Source organism: Natator depressus, chromosome 3 (genome assembly GCF_965152275.1).
Source record: "Natator depressus isolate rNatDep1 chromosome 3, rNatDep2.hap1, whole genome shotgun sequence".
Classification (NCBI taxonomy): domain Eukaryota; kingdom Metazoa; phylum Chordata; order Testudines; family Cheloniidae; genus Natator; species Natator depressus.
In genome coordinates, this window is record NC_134236.1 from 138,353,170 (window position 1) to 138,378,770 (window position 25,601).

The 25,601-nt window shown below is 40.5% G+C and overlaps 1 protein-coding gene across 6 annotated transcripts in view; it reads right to left on the minus strand.

The window, feature by feature from the left end:
- Nucleotides 1-25,219, minus strand: part of RGS7 (regulator of G protein signaling 7) — a 411,985-nt gene extending 386,766 nt beyond the window's left edge. For 3 of the 6 annotated variants that reach the window (XM_074948901.1, XM_074948902.1, XM_074948900.1), the window contains exons 1-2: nucleotides 24,917-25,218; nucleotides 23,849-23,975 (exon numbers count right to left, since the gene is read on the minus strand). In XM_074948901.1, coding sequence (XP_074805002.1) covers nucleotides 23,849-23,926 — 78 coding nt within the window. In that variant the 5' untranslated portion in view covers nucleotides 23,927-23,975; nucleotides 24,917-25,218. Of the gene's footprint in view, nucleotides 1-23,848; nucleotides 23,976-24,916 lie in introns of those variants that run through there. The other 3 variants (XM_074948899.1, XM_074948898.1, XM_074948903.1) reach the window with 2 other exon arrangements.
- Nucleotides 25,220-25,601: the final 382 nt, after the last annotated feature.

Here is a 25,601-nt window from a genome sequence, read left to right on the forward strand (position 1 = left end):
TTTTTTGTGCGTACTACTCAGTAAGTCTGAAAAGGACAAATTTTTGCTTCTTCACAGTGAGAGGACACTTAGCCATTTTTAAACTACTTACAACGGGTCCTGTAAGTTGAAAAACAATAATTTGCGCTCTTCCTCATCACAATTATAATAGTACCTACAGCATGGATCTTAGTTGCTTCAACTATTCTATTCATGCTTGAACAACAGGTATATGAAGAAGCAGTGCTAGTCTTCTCAGGTGCTCTGCTGAATAATGTACATCCCATTCATTTTTGGAATGTTGTTCTCCATTCTATTTTCCATGCACTATTCAATATTAAGTTGATCCTGCACCCACTGAAATCAATGGAAAAACTCCCATTGACTTCAGTGGTGCAAGATCAGACATCACGAGACGGAGTGGTAGACCATGTCCTACTCACTAATTTGCTGAAGCTCATGATTTTCACTGGGTCTCCTAGACTGCACTTGCAAATAGCTTCGGTCGCATGAATACCCATTTTTGGATAATAATGATGTATACAATTTACACATTAGAAATTTGACATGATACATTTATCTCTGCGTTACAGGTAAATTGTGATCCATTAATTTCAGAATTTAAGATTTCATAAGAAAAATCTCAACCATCAGTTATCTGAGGAAACAGGAACCATAAACCTAGTAACAAAATGCAAGAACTGCTCTGTTTATCTGTCAGTCAAAACTTAAGCCTTCCAAAGAAAGCCAAAAATCTATGTTCTAATTTTGTATTAAATTGAAGCTGTGAAGAGCAAACTCCAAATGGAAGGAGACATATTCTGTAGCAATAATCAGAGGTTCTGATAGCTTAATGCAACCTAAATGAAGCTGTATGCTCCTGCCTTCTACTATAGCTCTCTCTCAAATCACATTTTTGCAAATGTGATCCTCGACAATAGCTGGAAACAGTATGACTAGACCTATGGCATGATCAGAAACAAATCATCTCACCTTCCAGGATAATGACTTAGCCTCATTAGCAAGAGTCTATCAACTAATGGCTAAAGTAGACATTTGAAGCAATATTGGTTCTAAAGTGTAACTCTTTTATAGTTATAATTACCAAAATCCAAGAATCTGTAATGAAAATGTGTACTTAGTAAAGATATTAGACTAGCATTCCAGATTTTGGAAACTGCATACTAAAAATGCTCGAGTGATATTTGCTGTAGGCTCGTCTTGTACAGAACAGAATGAAAGACAGGCTCTCTTTCCTTGAAAGCAAGGAAAGAAATTGTGCTACTCACAGTGTGACGCTTAGGCTAACAGCTTATGGCACCAGCTGAAATCTAAGTAAATGTAACAAGTGGTATAGAGGGCAGCAAGTGAAAATTATCATCAAGGCAAGTAGTTTTTATAGTAAGTGAATAACTGAAAAAGTGCTTCAACATGAGAATTTCTAAAGGAATTACAAGGCTAGTGATTTAGTTTAAAAGGGACACAACCAACCTGCTTAGCCCACACATTTTGGTATATAGTAGTTCTAACTTGTTTTTATCTAATTGGAGACTATCTTTTCCATAATCTACAATAAAATCCAACTCCATAACCAAGAAATTTAAAACAAGATATGTAGACTGACCATTAAATGCCCCAACAACATGTGAGCTCCCTACTAGCCCTGCAGCAGCAAGCAACTCACGTGCACTGTGTTTAGTTGCTTAGTCCTGCAGATTTTCTCCCCCAGAAGATTCTTTCCTTTTATTTTGGAGCACAAGACTTGATTTCTCTCTTCATCTATATGGTTTACATCTGTACAGATGAAAGAGACACATTCATATGGACACAAATAAGTACAACTGAATGGAAGCATAATTGTGTGTGTACTGAGAATGTGTGGTAGAGATTATAAAAAACACTGCCAACCAAGGCCAGATGGTGAGGTTAAACACCAACAACAATAGCCCTGTCGTCAGTCATACTATAGACACAATATTTATTTCCTTATCAGACCTGGCTTAAGTTATATTACATGGGACCTGCTCCTTTAACCTTTACTAACAACATAGTCACACTGAAATCATCAACAATGTTAATGCGAGCAAGGGCTACTCTCACGAAAAAGGACTGGAGGATCTAGGGCAGGATAGGATACCTGTATGATGATGATTACAATGGCTTTATGATGAAATTTAACAGCTTGGGACCAAAAATAGTTGTGAACTAATTTTCTCTACTTACCATGCCTGCCGGAACCTGAGTTCAGTGTTTGCGTTTCTCCTGAACCATTAATTACAGTACTAAAACCAAAGCAGTGTCAAGAATGCAGCCTGCGGACTTTGATTTAGCGTGAACATCATCTGCTCTTCGTAATAGCACCAAAGACCCCCAAGTTTGGATCCTGAGTTAGGAGACCAAATAACCAAATATAGCCAACCTACTGATAAAAACAAACAAACAAAAAAAAAACAATACAGTAAAGAGTGTAAGGCTTTGTCTACGCTGGCAAGTGAACGACAAAACTTTTGACATTCAAAAGCATTAAAAAAACCACACACAATCCTGAAAGACAAAAGTTTTGTCGAGGAAAAGCACGGGTGTGAACAGCACTTTGTCGGCAGGAGCACTGTTCTGTCGACAAAGCTACTGCAGCTCGTTGGGGGTGGAAGATTTTTGTCAGCAGCAGAGTGCTCTCCTGCCGACAAACAGCGGCTACACTGTGCGCCTTTCAGCGGCATGGCTGTAACGGCACAGCCACGCCTCGTAAAGCTGCGTAGTGTAGACAAAGCCTTAGTGCGATACCAATCCTTCCAGGAAGCAGTTTCTTGCAGCACTGTTCAGTTCTCCTTACACAGAAGGTGCAGTCCCCAAAATACGTCCCAAAAACTAGCTATATTTATAGTATACTAGTTTACAAGAGCATTCTGTAGATCACCCAAGATTATATTTCACCAATCAGATTTTTACCTGGTTTTTCTTGTACCATAGTGTACCCCTTATCTCTCAGTTTTGAACACAGCAGCCCAAAGCAGGTGGGTCATGAAGACACTCTGTACATTGTACCAGGGTAGAACACTTACGTATCTTGATTTTGACAGGGTTTATATTTGCTAGTGCCAAACTCTATGTTTAGCTTTGCAGACTGTTGTGGGTTATATATATCTTGACAAAAGAGAGCAACAATGAATATAATACAACTTAGCATAGCTTTGTGCTAACTTTCGCATATAATATAATGTATATAATGTAAATGTGATGTGCCATACATAATAACATACGTTGGCGAACAGGAGCGAGTGTTTTATCCATTTAAGGATGTTAGCTACGAAAGAGTAGCCCGTGCTGGTAAGAAAACACAAAATACCATTCTGTCAGTAAAGATCAGAACCTCCATTGTACTTGCTCATTTCAGCTTGCAAATTTTCCCTAGACAATTTAGAGGAAATGGAAGGGAAAATAACCAAATAATTGGGAAAATGGTTACAGATGCCATCTGGTTTTCACAGATGGGCCTGTTCTGTAGGTCTTGTACATTACAGCTTCTCTCCCTGTCATCATTCACAGAGGAATTCAAAGTAGATAAAGATACAGAAGCAATAACACTAAAGAGTTCACATTCTGCACAGGGATTTAGCCACACAGTTCCCATTAACATTAATGGGCGTCATACAGCTAAATCCCCAGATGCTTTGATGAAGATCTACCCATGAGAGAGATCCCATTAATTCAATAGTAAAAGGTCAAGACTTAAAGTTTGCTATGAAACTGGAATGCCTTGGGAATATTACATGCTAGAAAAATTTTGCAGTGCTGACTATCTAGATATTTAAATATCCCCCCATCCCTGCATCATCATCATCATATCTGTGTGCCAACCATGTGAGGATGAAGTCATCCCTGCCCCCCCATGAGGTCAGGATGTATTATCCCCATTTTACAGGTGGTGAACTGAAGCACAGAGGTATGTAGTAAGTTGCCTCAATATCAATCAAGAAATCTGTGACAGAGATGAGAATTGAACCCAGATTGTCTAAGTCCAGTACTTTACTTGAAACAAGACCATTGTTCCTCAGACACAAAAACAGTACTCATAATATATATCGAAACACTTCCACAGCCACATAGGACTTCACAGTTGTCACTACACTGCACACAATGGCCATTCAAATGTCCGTGTTACTTTGATAAACCTCAACTCCTTCTACTTAGTAACAAACATACAACTTGAGGTAAGTGAAAGTCTCCTTCAACAGTTTATTTATATATTTATATATTATTTCATCTACAGATGAAAAACAGTGTCATATATATATATGACACTGTTTTTCATCTGTAGATCTCAAAGCACTTTACATTAGCCCCATTTTACAGATGAGGAAACCAAGACATGGATAAGTGATTTTCCAAGGTCATGCGACAGGCCAGTTACAGAGCCAGGGTTAGAATGCGAATGTCCCAAATCCCAGGCTAATGTTCTATGCACTATGACAGTGGTTCTCAATCAGGGGTACATGTTGTGCCCCTGGGGGTATGCAGAGGTCTTCCAGGAAGTACATCATCTAGATATTTGCCTGGTTTTACAACAGGCTACGTAAAAAGCACTAGTGAAGTCAGTACAGCTAAAGCAGCTAAAGCTTCATACAGACAATGACTTGTTTATACTGTTCTATATACTATACACTGAAATGTAAGTACAATCTTTCTATTCCAATTAATTTATTTTATAATTATATGGTAAAAATGAGGAACGAATCAATTTTTCAGTAATAGTGTGCTGTGACCCTTCTGTGTTTTTATGTCTGATTTTGTAATCAAGTAGTTTTTAAGTGAGATGAAACTTGGTGGCACACAAGACAAATTGGACTCCTGAAAGGGGTACAGTAGTCTGGAAAGGCTGAGAGTCACTGTACTAGGATGCACTGCTTCCCCATAGCATAGATTCAGTTGAGCTGTTCCAGTTCTCCCCAGTAAAGAGCAGGGATATGTTAACAATAGATAGTTCTTCACAATGTTGCAACAATTATGTTTTCTGTTACCAGTGATCGAGTTTACTACTGTGTTTTAGTACACTATTCTGTCTGCAAGTGCTTTTCTAGTATAGTCTAATGCAGAATATTATTGGCAGACATTTTTCCTCTTTCATCAAAAAAATGTATATTAACTTGCTGTATTTCATCTAACAAACATTTAATTTAGTCTTGCTTCCCAGAAGTCTTTCACAGTATTTCAGAGTTAAATGATATGTAAATAGTGATAAATGGCCATTCAGCTTTACTCTGGGAGTAAAGGTCAATTTATTAAAAATGAAAAAATACTACTAACGTAACTTAGGGAGGGAAACAGCAAATATAAAATTTAATAAAAGCAATCTTACCAATGAAGATTTTTCTACCACAAAACCCAACATTTCATTTTTCAGGGAGTGAGCCTATGCCTACAGTTAAAAGTGATGCTTACATCCATCCATATTCAGGAAGCAGTTCAACATGGGCCAGATATTTACAGGTATTTACGCACCTAACTTCCTTAAGCATTTTCTTAAGTCTCACTGAATTCCAAGTGCCATTCCTGAATAGGAATGCTTTCCTGAATCAGAGCCTGTGGCCCTGATCCCAATGAAGTTAATTATAAGAATCCCTTTGACATAAATGATGCATGATCAAGCCTTTACTCCACAATATCACCTCTAAATTCTACCCAAGAGCTAACTGTAGCCATCAGAAAATATATTGCAGAGTATTTTTTTCCTGTAACCTGAAGGAAGAGTGGGCTTGAGCCTCATCTCACAGAAGTCAGCTCAGATATTTCCATCAACTTCGATGGGAACAAGACAGGACCCAGCATCACCTAATTTTCATTAGGGAGTAGCTACACATTTACTTGTCCAAGGTATCTATTAAACTAAGCCTCTAAGAAATCAGAATCTTTGGGAATATGTGGAGTGAAAAAGAATAAGTTTTTTGTTTTTATTTACTGAAGCCTTTGAAATGCTTCTAATCCACATCCTAGCATCACCAGCTAATTTATTATTCATAGTTTGCTTCATCTTTTCATATACATGTTATGGAAAATTAATATAATAATATTCATGAAGATAGAAGAAATTAGAGTAGCATCACAAACCAGGCACAACACACTGGAAGCAGGTGCTGTGAAAGGCTTAGTACACATCTCTGGCAGATTATTTTTGTCCCTATCTATACTGCCCTTATTTTAGTTCTGTGCCTGTCCTGCACAGCTATTATAAATCAGTGCTTGATTATATCACAGTTTTGAAATATGGGGGTGGGGGAATTAAGAAATCACACACAGGATTACTTCATTTCATAATTTTAAATCAAGCACTCTGCAACTAAAAGGTTGATCAATTCACTCACTTGGCTGCCAATTCAGAGAAGTATCTCTATTCAGCACAACATTTAAGGAGGTGATAAAACTGCTTAAGGGATGGCCTGAATAGACATTGATTTAAGCGCTTTTGTAGACTCAGACTTTAAGGTCAGAAGGGACCATCATCAGCATCTAGTTGACCTCCTGCGCATTGCAGGCCACAGAACCTAACACCCCCACCCCACCCCGAAATAGACCCCTAACCTCTGGCTGAGTTACAGAAGTCCTCAAATCATGGTTTAAAAATGTGAAGTTACAGAGAATCCACCATTTACTCTAGTTTAAATCTGTTTATTTGAGCATAAGCTTTCGTGAGCTACAGCTCACTTCATCGGATGCATACTGTGGAAAGTGTAGAAGATCTTTTTATACACACAAAGCATGAAAAAATACCTCCCCCCACCCCACTCTCCTGCTGGTAATAGCTTATCTAAAGTGATCACTCTCCTTACAATGTGTATGATAATCAAGTTGGGCCATTTCCAGCACAAATCCAGGTTTGCGAATACAGACTAACACGGCTGTTACTCTGAAACCTCTTGTTTAAATCTGCCACTGACCTGTGCCCCATGCTGCAAAGGAAGGTGAACCCCCACTCCCCCAGGGTCTCTACCAATCTGACCTAAAGGAAAACTCCTTCCTGACCCCAAATATGGTGATCATTTAGACCCTGAGCATGTGGGCATGACCCACCAGTCAGACACCTGGGAAAGAATTCTCTGTAGTAACTCAGAGCCCTCCTCATTTAGCGTCCCATCACCAGGCAGCTTTCCAGAACTATGAAAACATTATCTAGATCCAGAATATTGTTCTTAGTTACCTGTAGAGCTGGTTCATCCTTTTTTAAAGAAACATTACTGAAGTTTTTCATTTACTAAAAACTGTCATTTTAGTCATTAAAAACTTAAATGAAAATGTTATTAAATGTTATAAAATGGTTAAAAAGCTTCATTTTTTAAAAAATAAAATGAATGGTCCATTTCAAACACTCTGAAACAAAATCAACTTCAAAAAATTTTTCCTCAGATTAGGTTTTAATTTCTTAACCAGCTATAGCGATGCAGACCATCTCCCAACACAAATCTGATACTTGATTTCACTAAGTGACTTAGACATACAACTAGTAAAAACTATACAACATTATTTGAAGTGTTTGAGACATTTCACTTGAACACTGTTGAGATTTTGGTTTGGACAATTTTGTACCGCTAATTCATTTTGACAAAGCAATTGGTGGAGCACCACAGAAACATGGAAAATTTTGAAACCAAGTTTCACTCAGACAGAACCTATTACCAATCGGGGGGAGGGGAAATAATTTTAAAATAAGTAAACATATTCACAAAATTTGGAATGTTTTAGAATAAACAGGTCTGGTTTTATTGTATAAGGAAATAATCCTCAAATATTAAATAGACTTCCATGGTGAACTGTACACCTCCAATCTTTGTCGTGCAGGAAGTCACACTTCATCCAAAAAAATGTTGCCTATTGTCCACCAGTGAGAATACTAATGAAGAACTTAAAAGCACACTGACTAGTTCACTACCCTGTTAATATATGAGTATAGTAGATCTTTTGCTTATTTTAAGACAGCAAAAGAGGAATGGCCAAATTCTCTCATACTGATGTGAGTCTGCCACAACTTCACTGATGTCAATAGTTACCCCAGTGTAAATCCAGGGTAAGTGAAAGCAAAGTTTGGCCAGTTCATTTACAGTATGAAATTACATTCATTCACGTTTGTACATAAAGTGTGTGTTTAATATTCTGATTTCATTGACCAGATATCTTTATAACTGTATCCCATAAGTCAGTGGTTCTCAAACTTTTTTTTTCGCGGACCACTTGAAAGTTGCTGAGGGTCTCGGCGGACCACTTAATGATCTTTCCAAAGGTTGTTCGTACTGTTAGCTAACGACTGTAAAGTGATTTGGATAAAAGCACTATATAAAAAAAACTTAATAATAAACATTTTTTGTTCTACAAATAAAAGCACACAACTCATATTTTAATATCAGTAGTCTTACCTTTCTAATACAATGGATGTGCCCTCTCTCTCCCGCCACCGTAGCCACGGAGCTGGGCTGGGAAAGAGGGGGCTCTCTCCGCTCTCCTGCACTGCAGCAGCCCCTAAGTTGGGGCTGGGAAGCAGGGGGGTTTTCTCCCTCTCTCCCGCACCGCAGCAGCCCCTGAGCTGGGGCTGGGAAGCAGGGGGGTCTCTCCCCGGCCACAGCAGCCACAGAGCTGAGGCTGGGAATGAAGGGGGTCTCTCCTCAGCAGCCATAGCCCTGGAGCTGGGGAAAGTTGCCTCTTTCTCTGGCCGCAGCAGCCCTACACATCCCAAATTGCCCCCCCCCCCATTCTCACCCCACCGCCCCTCCCACCTACCCCTATTCCCCCCCCCCCCCCCGGGGCACCACCTCACCCTACATTTGCATCTCCAGGGTCCAGGCACCTAATTATTGGAGCCACGCCAGCCTCTCTCATGTGCGGCCGCCCAGGTGTGCACCTTAGCGTGAACTATCAGCGGACCACCTGAATGGAGCTCGCGGACCACTCGTGGTCCACAGACCACAGTTTTAGAATCTCTGCCATAAATCAAACAATCTTCTGAAGAAGTAGGACATTTTAGCATACTACACCTTTAAATATATATGTACTTAATCGTTATTTGAAGTTTTTGGTGTCTAAAGGCCAATTTGGGGATTTCAATATGCCATATTTGACCAGTGCGGTACAGCAGGAAGGGAATGCACTCAGCTCAGGGTTTATTCCTCTGAAGTTAAAATAGAAACCCAGAACGGTTGAATGATTGCCATTGATTCATTTTGACTTTGAGAAAGAGTCAGAAACAATAAGGTCTCTAGACTCTCACTCACCTGCTCTTATTGCCTTCTAAGGAACTAAAATGATGTATTGGTGGTGACAGCTGGTATAGATGTAAACTCCAAAGAAATCCTGTACATCAAGAAATAGTCAAAGAAAAATATTTGGATATTGTGTTAATTCTCAATGACTAAAAACAAGAAATGATCTTTTGAAATACAAACAAGGCCATACAGTACCATGGTAAGAGGTAAGATTTAATAGGAGTCCCATTCACTTCTGTAGTGTCAGGCCAGAGAATTTGTGCATAAGAAAGATTGTAAACTATGCAAAAGAGATCTCTTTATTGTGCACATGTTACAGCCAAAAAGAAAGAACTGAGGAGGATTTTTTTCTTGGGAAGACCTGCAAAAAGAATATCAATGAAAAAAACCCCTCAAAGTTTGGACCAATTTGTGCTAAATAATTGCAATCTTGCATTTGTGTAGCACCTTTCATCCTGCATGTCCCAAAGTGTTTTAGAAACAAGGCAACACACTCAGGGATAACTTCACCTATGGAATGAAACATGGCACTTCATTGAGCAGATTGACACAATGTTATACAACACTTCAACCAAGCAATACAGGCTTCTCCACATTGGAAACTGCAAAGAGAATATAGGGAGACTGCAGATCAGGTAATTTTATGCTATTTGGCCAGGACACCAATGTTAACACCTTTCCTCTCGGGAAATTAATAACCAAAGGTAATCTGGACTTCAGTTTTATTGTCTTTAGCAGAGTCCCTCCTAACATCATGCTAAGATAAGTTGTTTCATACTCAGTGGAAGACCACCACCTAATGAGTCACCAGCAGTACTTCCAGCAGCACCTATGTGGTCCCTTGAGGTCACTTATTCAAGTACTGGCCCAGCCTAACCCTTCTTGCCTTGTGAGATTTGACAGAATAAAAAGGTGGTATAACTGGAGGCCACAAAAATTCTATACCCTGGGTCTGAAATGATCATAATATGATGAAACACAAACTCATCATGAATCACAAGTGGGGGAACATACTGTACATACTCAGTGCCCTTTAACTTACTGAGGGTCATGCATACTTATCAAGAATACCCTAAAAGATGCAGTGATCTGATTCAGAAAGCAGAAAATACTTCACAAAATGCCAAGGCAACTCACAACGTTCCTAGCTGAAAACAGAAGTGAAATTCATGAGTACATTCAACCAAACAAGTTGAAGGGGACAGGAGAAACACAGGAAAAGGGACAAGCAGCACACACTGTCAGTACACAACCAACTGACATAAACTACTCTGCCATCTTCTGCATTTATCTTCATTTGGATCAATCACCTTCCATAGCTGAGAGATTTTCAAAAGGCAAACCTTAAATTTTGGGACTGATTCTTTTATACCAGTCTGGCACTCCCATTGTAAAATCACTTTGTGGTGTAGTAACAGGGCCTTAGTGTAAATGAGAATCAAACCCTTTGTTTCTAAGCTACATCAAGTCATGCCTCCATGTCTTGGAGGAGGAAAAAAAGAACAATTGTTTAAGCTTTGGTGATCCTAGATGTTAAGATTTCAGGTATAGTACATCTGCCTAATGATTATGCAACATTGTCATGAACTGGAGGTATACAAGTGACTGACTGCATCTGCAGGAAAATTTAGGATGCATATAAACAAATATGACTATGTTCTGTTCATCAGAATAAATATCACAGTGAGGAATACGTGCAACATTAATACGAGACGCACACAATTATGATTGTTAACAGACAGTTGAGATACACTTTAGAACCTGTTTTGAAAGTCCTTAAGTGATGGAGTCAGCGACTCAGAGCAAAGACAGCGTACCAATTCCTTCATGGTAAATTAGTCTTGCAAATTTGGGTCAGAAGTGTCTGAGGAGCGGAAGAAGCTGCTTGAACTCTGAAAAGAATGTTGGCTTTATAATATGAAAAAATATTCCTGTGGTGCAGTTTTGTGAGGCACAGGGGATGTTGGTGTGACAGGTTCCCCCTGGGGTGACACCTGGGGTACCACTGAGCCCGCCTGACCCACAGCCTAGCGTCCCTTTACACGGTACTGCTGTGACAGGCTCTCAAGCCCCCTCCAGCACACATACAGGTAGGGACACACCCAACTACAGCGACACACAGATGCTGAGATCAGGTCTGCATGGGAAAGCTCAGCTAAGGAACTGCCCACTTACTCAAGTGCACACCCCCCCCCTTTGAAGGGTAAGCCCAAAATTATACCATCTTGCACTGCACAGGAAACTGTTCAACATAAGATCAGGAAATCCGCCCCCTCCCTCAGTGTGGAGAGGAATATACACAGCTTTCTACCCCAAGTAATCACTCCTGTGCACACAGGTTTTAGACAAAGCAATAATAAATTTATTAACCACAAAAGATAGATTTTAAGTGATTATAAGGGATAGGAAACAGATCAAAGCAGATTACTTAGCAAATAAGACAAAAATGCAATCTAAGTTTAATATACTAAAGAAATTGAATATGAGTAGCAAATTCTCACCCTAATTGTTGGTTTAGACAGCTTGCAGAGATTCTTGAGGGCAAGCTGCACTTGCTTGCATCTTAAAACCCCAGATATTCTTTTCACAGGCTAGAAATCCCTCTAGCCTGGGTTCAGCCCTTCTCCCCAGTTCAGTCTTTGTTTCTGAAGTGTTTCCAAGTATCTCCTTTGGGCAGGGAGTCAGTGAAGAACCATGATGATGTCAGTCTCCTGCCTGAAATAGCTTTTGCATGTGGCAGGAACCCTTTGTTTCCAACTTTAGCTCTCACACCTTTCAGTGGAAAAAACACTGGTATTCTATGATGGAGTACAGTACCAGGTGACTTGGTTACATGCCTCTCTAGGGCCATAGCAGCCATGAGTCAGAAACTGTTTGTAGTGTCCTCAAGAAGGCTCCCTGGTGGGAGATTAGCATCTTCTAAGACCTATTGTTCTCCCTAATTGCCCTTCCCAGCCAGCCATCTAGACTGATTGCATTCTGCCTAGTGGGCGTTCCCCAGGTGTAAACGTATTTGTAATACAGACATAGTCAATATTCCTAATTTCAGATGCGAATAGGATAATCATATTCAGTAAATCATAACCTTTTCTATTATATCTCACATGATCTATCTTGCATAAAATAGATCATAATTACACCATAATCATATCATAACAATATCTCTCTGAAGAATATGGGGCTTAGTGTCACAGCTGGCATTAGTGCAGATCAGTACTTAACTTGTGGCAGGGCACCTCTGGGCTTGCTGCATCAGTTATGAATGTAAAAAAATTGCTTGAGCCCCAGCACCTAATTACGTCAGCACCCAGCACCTCTTTCATTACAAATTAAGCAGTGGTACAGACAAAGCATTATGTTGCTTTTTCCTGCTGCACATGTGTGGGAGAAAGGCATCTAGCTCTCCTGGAAACCAAAATGAAGCATTACTCAAAGTGGAAATGTATATGATCTTGCTGTGTTCTTCAAGACACAGGAGCCAGGATCTGAGCATCTAGTTTAACTCAGTTAAATACAAAAGATCCCATTGTTTAATAACAGAGGTACTGCATGATTTTTCAAAGGTGCTGAGCACCTCTTGTTCCCATTTGACTTCAATGGGTTTTGTGGTTGCTTGGCAACTCTGAAAACACACACACACACACACACACACACACACACACACACACACAAAATTTCAAATCTAGTAATCTACTGTGAGTGTGTGAGAGAGTGGCTGGGTGAGTTTTATTGCTCACAGCATTTTAATTGTTTTTAATTAAATTACTGCATTCATAATAACTTAGAATTTTTATAGTGCTTCATATGCTCCAGCCATTGTATAGATACTAACCAAGGGATTCTCATAGCACCCCTGAGAGATAGGTGGATTGGGAGTCTAATTAAACACCTTTACAGACGAGGAAGCCAAGACAAAAAGGCAAAATAATTTGTTACGTGCCACACAGTAAGTGAGTGGCATAGCCAGGGTTGGAATGAAGAACACCTCATGACTCCTAGTCTCATTCTCATTCCTCCAGACCACACTGCCTCTATGTACCTGCATGACAAAATTTGTGGAAAATTACTAAAAATCAGGGATTTTGTAGCACAGCCACCCAATCTTATATTTCTTGCACTATTTTTCCCCCTTTACAGAAGGAACAGGGCAAGGATTTAAAAAGATAAAATAGAAGGGTTTTTTGTTTTTTTTTTAAAAAAAACAGCTTCAGAGGAAGCCTAGTTTTGAATCTTGTTTTTATTGTAAATTCACATTCTAATTACTGGTGTCCATTCCATTTCAAATGTGTGTGAGTAGCTTCTAATGACAAATTAAGAGGTGCCATGAGTTTGGCCCACATGGAAGACACATTGCATTCTATCTTGGCGATTTCTAGGAGTTTGGGTGAATAAGAAGCAATAAAATGAATCATTTTTATGAACAATTTCAAGTCCTTGTCTTTCAAAGGAAATGAGCTAAATCATTTTTTCGTTCTGATAATACAGTATATCAAAGACAAATCTATACAACGGAAAAATATGAGAAATTTTCCCCCAGAAGTCACAGAACCTAATCTTCCAAAATGGAATCTCCAAGCACCAGGAATTTCAGATTTGTTTTTAACAGTCATGAATATCATTTACTATGGAGAAATAAATATGATCAGGAGGAGATGTACTATGTGGAAGACGAACTGCAATAGCATTGAATGATATCATCATTCTAAGGGATATTAATTGTCTGAGATGGAGATTTTATTATCTAGGCGAAATGAACAAAAAAGCAAACATTTATTTTCATGATTATTAAATTAAGGCTAATTATGAATCATTAACAATCAGCATGCAAGAAAATTGGGTTTTGCCAGGCTAATATTCCAAGTACCAAAAAAAAAAACCCCTACAATCCAGACTTCAATTAGCTGAGGTCACATTGCTTATTTAAATATCTGATCAAATAAGGATTTAAATAAACGAAATAAAATGAACACACAGTGAAACACACTAAACTAGAGTCCCCATCCTGCAAAGTGTGACAGGAAAGCAGACACTTAATATATACTGCAGGACTCTGCTGGCACAGGACTACCTGCTAGTGGCACTCTTTGCGGGCTTGCGCCATAAAAGAAAGAAAACATAAGCATGCAGGTTATTAAAAACCACAAAGAACAGAGGAATACATTTCCTTCTCAGGTAATATTTACTTTGGGTTAAATTGGACCCTCTCTGAGCTGAGTATGGAGGGGTCCTCCACGTGCTATGTGTCTTCCTCATTTCATTCCCACCCACATGCACACACACTTTAGAACCAGTGGAGAGCTCGCCACAGGGGTGCCATTTAGAAAAGGGGGAGATTTGGGGGCATAGGTGAAAAGAAGGGGCCAAAACCAAGGGAAAGGATAGCAATGGTATAGAGAAGTTCCCACTCTACCTGTGGTACTTATGTGGCCGCATCACCATAGTATCTGAGCGCCTCACAGTGTCTAACCTATCTATTCTCACAGCCCCTCGAAGGTAAAGCAGTGCTGTTATCCCCATTGTATAGATGGGGCACTGAGGCACAAACAGACTAAATGCCAGATTTTCAAACATGTTTAGGCACCAAGTGGGATTTTCAAAAGTGCCTAGAAGTTAAGGTGTTTTGTAAACCCCACTAGATGCCTAGCTGCATCTTTGGGTGCCTAAAATGCTTTGAAACTCGGTCCTTAAGGCACTGGCCTGAGGTCATACAGGAAGTCCACAGGGGGAGTAGAACCCAGATTTTTCAGAGCTAGATCCCTATCCAGCAGATCAGCCTACTGCTCTGCTGCATGCTGCAAAAAAAGAGGATCTGATAGATGGGAGCAAAACCAAGACGGACAGTTCTCTGAGACTCCAGCAAACGGTCCCAGGAGGTTGGGACGGATGTCATGGTTGGCAGCATGAAAAGCAGCACAGAGACCAGGAAGGATGGAGAATGAGAGTCAAATGAGAAGAGATCACTTAACTCCCAAGGGGTGGCAGGTTCTGCCCCATGCTGGGCTGTAGAGCAATGGCTGTTGTGCAATTAACTGAACCCCATTTTGTTTTGTCATATTTTGTTCCGAGTTTGAGAAAAGGAATCACAAAGTGTCATATCAGTATCAGATGTGTTTATGCCTCAAATTCTTAAGGTTTCAGCTGTATCCAGGCCAATTCCAGAACAAAGAACAGATTGCATCCAGAGTCCATGAAGTTGACTATTATTGTCATGATTTGTATTATTCACTGGGCACCATCTGTGTGCTCAGCACTGTTCAGAATATGCCAGAAAATGTAGTCCCTGAGCCAATGTGTATAAGATGTGTACTCTGGATAAGATGGCTCAGATATTTAAGTATGAAGTATATAGTTATTGACCACATGTTATCACATGTTCAATGTGATGTTAGTATCTGAGTGCAGGCGCTGATGGCAATAGAAGTTTTACTGGATTAAGGACTAGAAGATTTGACCCTCCAACTTTCCTTCAAGAGGAAGAGCTTCCCAGAACTCCTGGGCCTGTTTATTTTCTGTTCCTGCCTGCAGTGGCCCTGATATACCTCAGAAGTCTCAATTTTTTTCTCAACTTTAAAATGGAATTGTCTTGGTGTTTGGTTTTAAATATTCTCCTGTGAGAACTGCAACTCAGTCACTCTGGTTTTGTGTTTAAGAGCCTTCTGGAAAGTAACTAGCCTTTAAATAGAAGTAAAAAGCACTGCTGCCAACTCTCCTGATTTAGTCATGCCTGCTCTCTCAGCATCCCCAGACAGTTTTTAGTATCTTGCAAGACCAGCCTTGATGTCTCTTCTCTTCCATACTCAGCATTCTCTTCTCTTTCAAGCAGCAGAAATTGATTGGTTAGGTCTGGGGATAATGGTATGTGCCTCTTTGGTAATGTTTTGTGAGATCCACAAATGAAAAGTGCTAGGTATTATCATTATACATTGCTGTAATGTTATCCTTCTCCAGCATTTGGGTTGAAAACAGATATATTGAAATGTAATGCAATACGTATATTTTACTGACTTTTTTTTTAATGTCCTCTGTAGATTTTTGTTGTTTAAAGTTTGGGTTTGCAGGGTAGAATTTGGGAACTCTTTATTTTAAAGAAAATGGTTTTTATGCTCTGATTTGGTGGGGGATGGTGTTGGGTTCTCCTTAATCCATTATTAGACACCTTTTTAATTCATTTGACATTGTTAAACTGAAAAAATATATTTTAACGGGTTGTATTTATTTGTGAACTTTGAATTTGCAGTCTTACAGACGTCCTCTTTTGCTTTGCTGAGAATCCCTCAATTTTTATATCATAAGACATATATTGAACATTGGCATTTCAAAAAACATGCTGTAAATTTAAAATCATAATAAAAAAGTGAGTATACCACACGTCACTATCAATAGAATGGTTGTTTCCATAGTAACTAATGTAGAGTGCTTCAAAAGGGAAAAAGCAGAGAGACTAAAAGTGACAATGTACAATCCACACAGGCGTATAAAGTATTAAACTGCATGTATGTGATTTAAGAAAGAAGCGTCATGGTTGCGTGGCATGCTGTAACATTTTTCTACTTGTTTCAGTCACTGGCAAGTAATGCTGTAATTTCAAGCTTACAGCATTGGGGGGGGGGTTGCCTATCACCTGGTGGCATTAGGTTTCAATTCTCCCCGCCCAGCAAGGATTATCAGCTAACAGAACCACCACACTTACTTTTGGGGCCCAACATACATGCAGGACCTTTCCCTATAGGTGTGTCATGGGGTCCACTCACCGCTGGAGTGCTGCTTCCTGGTTGGTCTCGGGATTAGCTGGTTCCAGGTCTGACACCCCCTTCTGTCAGTTCCTTGCCCTATAGGCTCTCTATCTTCATGACTTAGCCCTCCAGAGAGGTCACTATAGTCCTCCCCTTCTGGGCTATCAAAGTCCTCCATACAAAAATGGCAATCTTCCCTTCACTGCCCTGACCATGCCACTCCTCCAATGTCTGGTAGAGGACAGGCCCATGTTCCAGGTTCCAGACCAGGGACCCTATCTCTAGCAACAGTGGCCTCCTTTCTGGCAGACTATGTTGCCCTTTTCCTGGACTCCTTCCTACTTCTCAGCTCTACCTTTTGCCTGCCCCCATCTCTGGGTCTACCAGCCCAAACTCCCTCCTCCTTGGGAGGACCCCAAGTACACATACCTTCTCCCAGGAAGTGACTGTAGACTATCTCCCCTGCAAACCCTTCTGCCACCAATTTCCTGTCTTTATAAACCTCATCCAGCTCTTCCCCTTGCTGGACTTCATCAGCAATTAGGCCTTGGCATGCCCTTACTTTCCTCCAGGTGCACCCTATAGGTTAATTGGCCTAATTTACCCGTGCAGGCCTTGTGTGGGGTGGACACCACATTACATGGTGCTATTCCTCTTAATGTGGAGGTAGAAGCTGATGACTGGCAACCAGACCACATAAGCCCCAACAGTGGACCAAACAATGGTTTAGGCAGTAACACCTCCTAGCAGGCAAACAGCTCTATCAAGAACTTTCTGTGAGACTACAGTTTAAAGGAAAAAAGCCAGCCAATGCCTCAGTGCAGCCAGAAGAAATTCCTTCCACCTGTTGAAGACAGAAGAAATGGAGTCTTGCAGCTAGTAATCCAATTGTATAGTATTAGTGACATAGCTCAAAGCTTTTTTCCCTGTCTCCACCTCCTGGAAGGAAATATACATTATGGTGGCATCACCAGTAATACATAAATAAAAGTATAAGTTGGCCCTACTCATGGACCTACAAGCACCCCCATTCAAATCCTCCCACTGTCATCAGAAATGTCTTTAGCTTTTATACATACATCAGCTATGGATCTAAAGTTATAAGGAATTCATGTTGAAAAAAATAAGTTGCAGAAACTGAAAAAAAATCAGCCTTTTTTGTCCCCAAAATAACTATTTCCAATTTTCAGTGGCTCAGCTTTAGTGTGCCTGTAGCAATATTACCTTGGGCTGTGATCACAGTATATCTGACCAAGTAGAGAGATCTAAGGACCGAGTTAATACTTTCATGGATCCTTATTCAACAATAAGAGAACCACTTACTCAGTCATCATAACAGTTACCCATAGTACCTCAGTCTTCCTTGGTATTTTCATCTTCCATGAAAATATTAACTGGGCCTTCAGACCTTTCTGTGTGGTCAGGTATAATGTGATCATAGTCCATGGGGATACTGCTACATGCAAATTAAAAATGAGCCACTGAAAATTGGAAATAGTTATTTTGGGGACAAAAAGGCCAACTTTTTCAGTTCTTGTAACTTATTTTTGCACCAGGAGTTCCCTATAATAATTTTAAAACCATAGCTGACACGGATGAATATATAACAGCTAAAGATGTTTCTGATGACTCTGGAAGGATTTGAATGGAGTGCTCTCAGGTCTATGAGTAGGTTCAATTTATATTTTCATTTATGTATCAGTGGTAGTACCAGCATAATATAGGCATATTCAGAAGTACACAGTGCCAGACTAATTCTTCTCCTATTGAAGTCAATGTTAAGTCTCCTATAGGCCATTGCTTAACATTTTTAAAATTCTATCCTTCATGTCCTTCCCAAATATGAAGACTGCAGTCAGGCTAACTTCCACAGGGCAACTTTTTTCCTTAAGTGAATACTTGAGAATACCCACGCATTACCAATACAATTTTATTTGACTGCCACTTCAAATAGCCAATTTATTTTGAGGGAGGAGCTTTGAAATGGTGGGGGGGGGGGCACGAAAGAGAGTTATCACCATTTCCACAGCTTAGATTGTAGAGAAACAATGATAATATGAATGGCAAGACACCATTCCTGTAAATATCACACTTCTATGAGTAGCGTCAAATTATAGTGGAGTGGCAGATAAACTTATAATACAAGTCTAGCTTTTGCTATATGTGGGTACCAGCAAGTATGACCTTTGATTACTGGAACAGAAATAGAACCAAGAACATGTTAGTCTCAAACACTATGAAAATATGATTACCTACATTAAAAGCTATTTTAATATTTAGGGCAGGGAGAGAGGTGGTAACTCAAAATTTCAGTCAACAAGAATATAATTAATTACTCCAACAAAGGTAGTCCTGATATCACAAAAAGGGCCAAAGCTGGATTGGAATATCTGAAACAGGTGATAATAAAGCAAGTAAACTTGTAAATTAGAGTTCATAATCCCCCATAGGGTGATTCAACTTGTTCAACTTAGACTCATTTAAAACAGAACAGGAGAGTGATCAATTAGAATCCCATGGCTTTTTTCAACTCAAGGAAATACAGCATGGGGTAGTGGTCCTAAAATTAGAAGTTTTCCCAACAATAAATTCTATCCTCTCCACATCACAAATTGAAGAAAGAAAACAACCTCAAGTTCTGAAAACTTAAACTCATAAGATACAAAAAAAAGCCAATATTAGTAGTTCTCTACAGTCCAACTTCTAGCCACAATGGAAAGTGTTGCTGAAATCAAAGATTTCTATATGATGTTCAAACACTAATGGTTCCAGTGTTCTTACATCTTCTAATTCAGCTTTTAATTGCTGACTGACATAGACTCAGTAGGAAAGGAAATAAAAGTAATACTTTCAAAATGTTCATATTTGTCTGAAGCTAATACCAGGAAATTTTAGGACTCTTCCTAAGGTATGTTGGCACCACCTATGTGTCATATTTCATTATTTTATAATGAGGCAGGCATCTAAAAAAAGTAATGCAGGTGACATTCTATTAAAAGAAAAAAAGTACAAGAGTTTTCAGAGGTGGCATGATACTGATATAAGGAACTATTTATCTGTGCTAGTGCCTTTTGCAATACAGATTTAAACAAGTCATTTATGCACTAAATATTTAACTCAAATATTTTATCTGAGTTTTCTATAAAAAAAAATCATCTAAATGTGCAGTACACTTTCTGTGGATATGAACATGGGACACTGGAAGAAGGGACCTAAATCGAGATTGTTTCATTTTATACTACTATGTTTTCTTCATCTTCCTTTTCTAGACAAACCAATCATCTTTCTCAACTTCCTTATCTTGGTAACTAACCAGAAACTAACTATGGGTGAGAGATGAGCTTGTTTACTGTAATCTTTGTGGTTCTGTCAGGGCTTGGCATCTCTGAAAATTAACACTGGATCTATAAACCCTGTGACCTTCAAAAAAGGTCAGATCCAGACCTTGGAATTCAGACTCTCTCTATGATGGACCAAACTTCAATACTAAATCCAAATACGCCTGAATTTCATAAAAATGCAGATTCATATCAGATCTCAGATCCAAACATTGTGACTCAGGACCATCTCAAATCATCCAATTCTTCAAGTTTTCTGGTCCTTTCATGACTTGACTAGACCGGGATTTAGGAAGACCTGGGCTGTGACTCTAGGCAGTCCAGCCTGTATTTAATTAGACTGGAGCTAGAGAGACAGTGAGAATGACAGGGTTATGTTTGTGCTCAGCATCCTCAATAAAGAATTTGCTTTGTATTCACTACAGTCAAGGCCTGTCTCTTACCTATCACAACAAATATTACGTTTCCTCTTTTTCTCATGGGTACAAATATCAGATTGCCATCCCACACAATCATGCTGCATAAATATCATATCGTTACAAACAGTTCAACCCAATCACATTGAAGCCATGGCATTCAAAATGTAAAAAGATTTTGAATTCTAAATATTCAATCATCCAAGAGACAACCACCCCAAAAGTACATAACTTTTTCAAGTAACTTCTAATTAATTTAGAAAATATAAGTTTCAAGTAACTTCTAATTAATATCTAATCTAATAAGTAAGTTTCAAGTAACTTATAATTAATTTAGAAAAAAAATTTCTAATGAATTTGGCAGGCCCCTACTCTAGTTACTCATCACAGTTCATTCATCCCTAATACAATGGCAAAATGCAGCGAAACTTACTAGTCATTGCAGCGTCTTCTTAGAAAATGGAGGAGCATTATGTTCTGAAATTTATTACAAAATTCCTGTGATGTAGCAGCCACTATTAAACCATCATATTTGAAGACTTCAAAGGCAGCTGGTAATATCTGAGGCCAAATGACTTATGCTTTAAAAACCTCTTTTCATAGTCTAAACCCAGAAGTCTTCTATATTTGTTGACGGTAGTATCATATTTGCATCCTGTCACATACACCTATGTACTTTTAAAATACATAAAATACCAGATCTTATTTTGTTTCCTGTTTCCTAGAACATTGCTTAGAAGTTTTCACCCAAGACTGTGACACCTGTCAGTACAATCTATGGTATGATAGGTCAAGAGGAGTAGTTAAAGGAATCAAAGAAAGCAGGCATAGACTCATAGACTGTAAAGCCAGAAGGGACCATCATGATCACCTAGTCTGACATCTTCCATATTGCAGGCCACAGAACCTCACCCACCCATTCTTGTAATAGACCCATAACCTTTGGCTTAGTTACTGAAGTCATCATATCATGATTTCAAGACTTAAAGTTACAGAGAATTCACCATTTATAGTAGCTTAAACCTTCAAGTGACCTGGAACCCACACTACAGAGGAAGCTGAAAAACCCCTAGGGTCTCTGCCAACCTGACCCAGGGTAAAATTCTTTCCCAACCTCAAAAATAACATGACAGATTACATTGCATAAGATTAAGATATGTGAAAAGTGTCCTACTATACAACTCTGTTTAAAAAAATACCATAGAAAAACTAGGTAAATAAACACTGTGTTTGTACTTTCCTATACACGTTACATATGTCCGGAAATTACACTTCAGCAATGAGATAGATGTTTTTTTTTAAAAATAAAAGAATCAGTTTAGTGGGTTTAAAAAAAGGTGTATCTGAGTACAGCACCTTTAGAACAACAACTGTGATGCCCAAGTACTTTTAATATCTCCTAGGCAATAGTTATACCATCCAGTATACAATGAAACTTACTCTTAAGTATATATAAAATGTAATGAAATATTATGTTTTTGAGGAAACTGAATCAAATCAACTAGGTGCAATAAAATTTTAGGAAATATCATATTATGATAACCATTCTGCCCATGTTTGTTTACTATATAAATATACATAAGTGCATAGACAAAATTTTTGTACACAATTGTAAAGTTAATGGAAAGGTGGTCCAGTGACATTACACACACACACATGCAAAGTTTTCCAAACTTGTGTGCATCAAATTTCTAAAATTAAATTTAGTCAAGTAAATAAAAGTAACCTGATTTTCAGAGGTGCTGGGCATTCCCAAATCCCACTGAAGTCAGCAGTATCTTTGAAAATAAGAAAGCATGCACTATACATCAATTTGAGACTAACAAAATATTTAAAATCTCTGGAAAGAACAGTCTATTACCACAATATCTGATGACACATCAATTACTCTCACTATTGAAGAAGCACTAACATTACTCGGACAATGTTTTTATTGCAGTCAATGTGGGGGGGAGGGGAGAGTGTCAACTCCTATAAGACAAAATAAGGGTTGATTTTTCTATTTTAAATAACCACAAACTAATTGCAACTCCCTAAATTCTGGGAGTAAACAGGTAGTTAAAACATTCTGCATCCAAGTTTGTGTGAAAGATTCTCTTTCACCACTACCACAATTTAAGAATTTTCTCATTTAATTATAATTTAGCTGTATTTATTTAAAGATGTCAAATTCAAAGGTAAAGACAACTTTATCCTCTTAGTTTAAACAATCTGTTTCCACACTAACCTATCTCAAATTCCCCAAGCAACTGTTCTAATTGAAGTACAGTAGCCAAATAAATCCCATTATTTAGGTCAATGTCTGGGAGTTTGTTTATTGATGTTGTTGTTAAAACATTTATCATGTTGGGAAATCTATTTGCAGAGAGAATCCTTGGAATATAAATTTTAAAAATGCTATTGATTGCAAAACAAAAAAAATCTACACAATTATTTTCCTCATACCACATGTGCAATTAACACTTTAATTGCAATGTAAATAATTGGCTAATTAATCATAACACATTTGTTATTTGAAAACTAAAATATAAAGTATGTAAAAATTTTACTCATTTTACAGTCAAATGATTTTAGAAGGGAATAGTCTAACTCAATCTTAAAATATTTTATCATCACATATCAGCGGTACCAAGCACGTGGAAATAGCAGGTGAAATAAACTAAATATTGCAGCTCTGCCATCTGATACATAAAATGAACCGAACATAAATGAATGTTTAAAGCATTCATTATAGAATAAACGTTCTTGAACACTTTGCAAAGTTGGCATATGTATCTGTGTTTTAAAATCGAGAGCAAGAGATTAGGTCATTTCTTAAAATAAAAGACAACAGATAAACGGACTGGGATATCGAGCTAACATTTCACACGCCCATACTGTTGCTATTTAAGTAGTGTAAAGTATACATCATGTATACAAATTTTCCAGTAATATTCGAACAGTAAAGGACTGAGATCTCTGGTGCTCTGAAACCATGTTGTACTCCTACAAATGGAACATCAGAGCAGCAGCTTGTAACAAGACAACTGGAGGCAAAATGTTAACATAGTTACATTTTCTGGGGGGAAAAAATCAGGAGCGAAAGTTTCCTAATGTCATTTGCCCAACTGTTTCAGAGAAATTAAAAAGCCTCCTACCTTTCTGTACACTAGCATGTTTGGGGATTCATCAGCCACCCCGTTGCTGCTCTGCCCATAATTATTTCCTTGCGCCATGTCCCAATGCTATGGTCCTCTGGCAAAGGTTGCGCTGAGCAATTGGCCACTGTGAAAGGTAAGAGCGATCTCGGTGAGATACAGCTGCAGCAGGTCTCCTTCCCTCTACTGACGGTGATTAATAGACCTGACTTACTCCAAACACTTTACCATCATCCGTTTCTCCGCCCGACATTTACGCTGTGGCAAAACAGCTAATTCCCCGTTTACTGCCATTACCCCCTTGTAAATACTGAATGCGTGTAATGTACTAACCCAGTTTCGACTTTAATGAATTGCCACTTCACACCGCTCCGCTGACACCCCCCCCCCCCCCAGCTGAGCACACTCTCGTAGAGGCATCTCCCTGCACAACGCTCCCTCCCCGCCCCCGAATACTGGGCACCGCATCGTTCCCACCGCCTGTGTCCCGGTGCCAGGGACTGCCCATTAGCCGGCTGCCCTCCCCGCTGTTCAGCCGGCGGTTCGCCCCGCACCCCGCGCCCCAGCAGCCGCCCTGGGGCATCGCCCGCTGCAGCGCTCACCCACCTGCACAAAGAGCCGTGCCACCCCTGGAGTGGGGGGAGCCCCCCGGCCACCCACGATGCCGGCTCCGTCGCCTCCTCCCCCCGCCTCCACGGGCGGAGGGCGCCGGCGGCTGCAGAGGGCTAGCCGGGCTCTGAGCAGCCAGCCCCACAGCCCGCTGCGGGGGTAGGGTTCACCGCGCCCCCCCCACCCCCCGCCAGCCCTGGGGGGCTCCGCTCTCCCGCCGGCCCGGCGCCTCCAGGCAGCCCCGCGGCACGTTCGGGCTGGCGCGGCCGGCGGCTCTGCCCTGCGGCAAGAAGCCCGCGCCTGGGCTTTCAGCACCGCGGACAGCAGCCCCAGAAGCCCTCAGCCCCCCGGGCTGGCCGGCACCTCACCCGCGCCGCTCTGTGGGGGGGGGGGGGGGGGGGGGCGTGGGGAGGGAGGGCGAATTCCCCCCGTAGCCCGCTCCCCGCCCTGCCTATTTACCTCCCCGGGCCAAGGTCACTGGCTGCACGGCGGCAGCGGCTCCTCTCCTCCGCCTCCCCCCGACGCGCGCCGCGCGGTCCGTGTCAGCCGGCAGCGGAGGGCGGGATGCGAGGATCGGTCATCACACAAACAATGCGCACCCGGGCGGCTGCTGCTGCTGCTGCTGCTGCCGCCGCGGAGGCTGCGACTTCCCCCGCAGCCTTGCACAAGCGGCCGCGGCTCCCCTCCCTGGAACGGAGCCGCCTCGTCACGTGAGGCAATGGAACGTCAAAGGTGCTGCGGCTGCAGCGCCAGGCGACTGGCAATCCCGCCTGCTCTCCGGCTGCTGCTCTCAGCCCTTCCTCCCCGCCCCCCCCGGCGGGAGGCAGCCAAGGAGCTGCAGCTGCCTGCAGGTTTGGCAGCAAGTTGTCAACGGGATTAGGCAACGCGGGAGGGCTGGCCAAGAATAGAATATGGGCTAATGGGATGGATGATTGAGCGGGGCAGCAGTGGGGGAAAGTGCCACATCCGCTCTCTTCCTCCAGCATACGGCCCTGACTGATCACCCACTGCGCCCAGGCTTGTGCCTGTTTTTAAGGAGTGAGGCCAGCGTCTTAAAACTTGGGTCATAAAGGGACACTTTCACGGCGAAAGGGCCTGCTTTTCAGAAATGGTGGAGCTGCTGCAGCTCTCATTGACTCCCCCG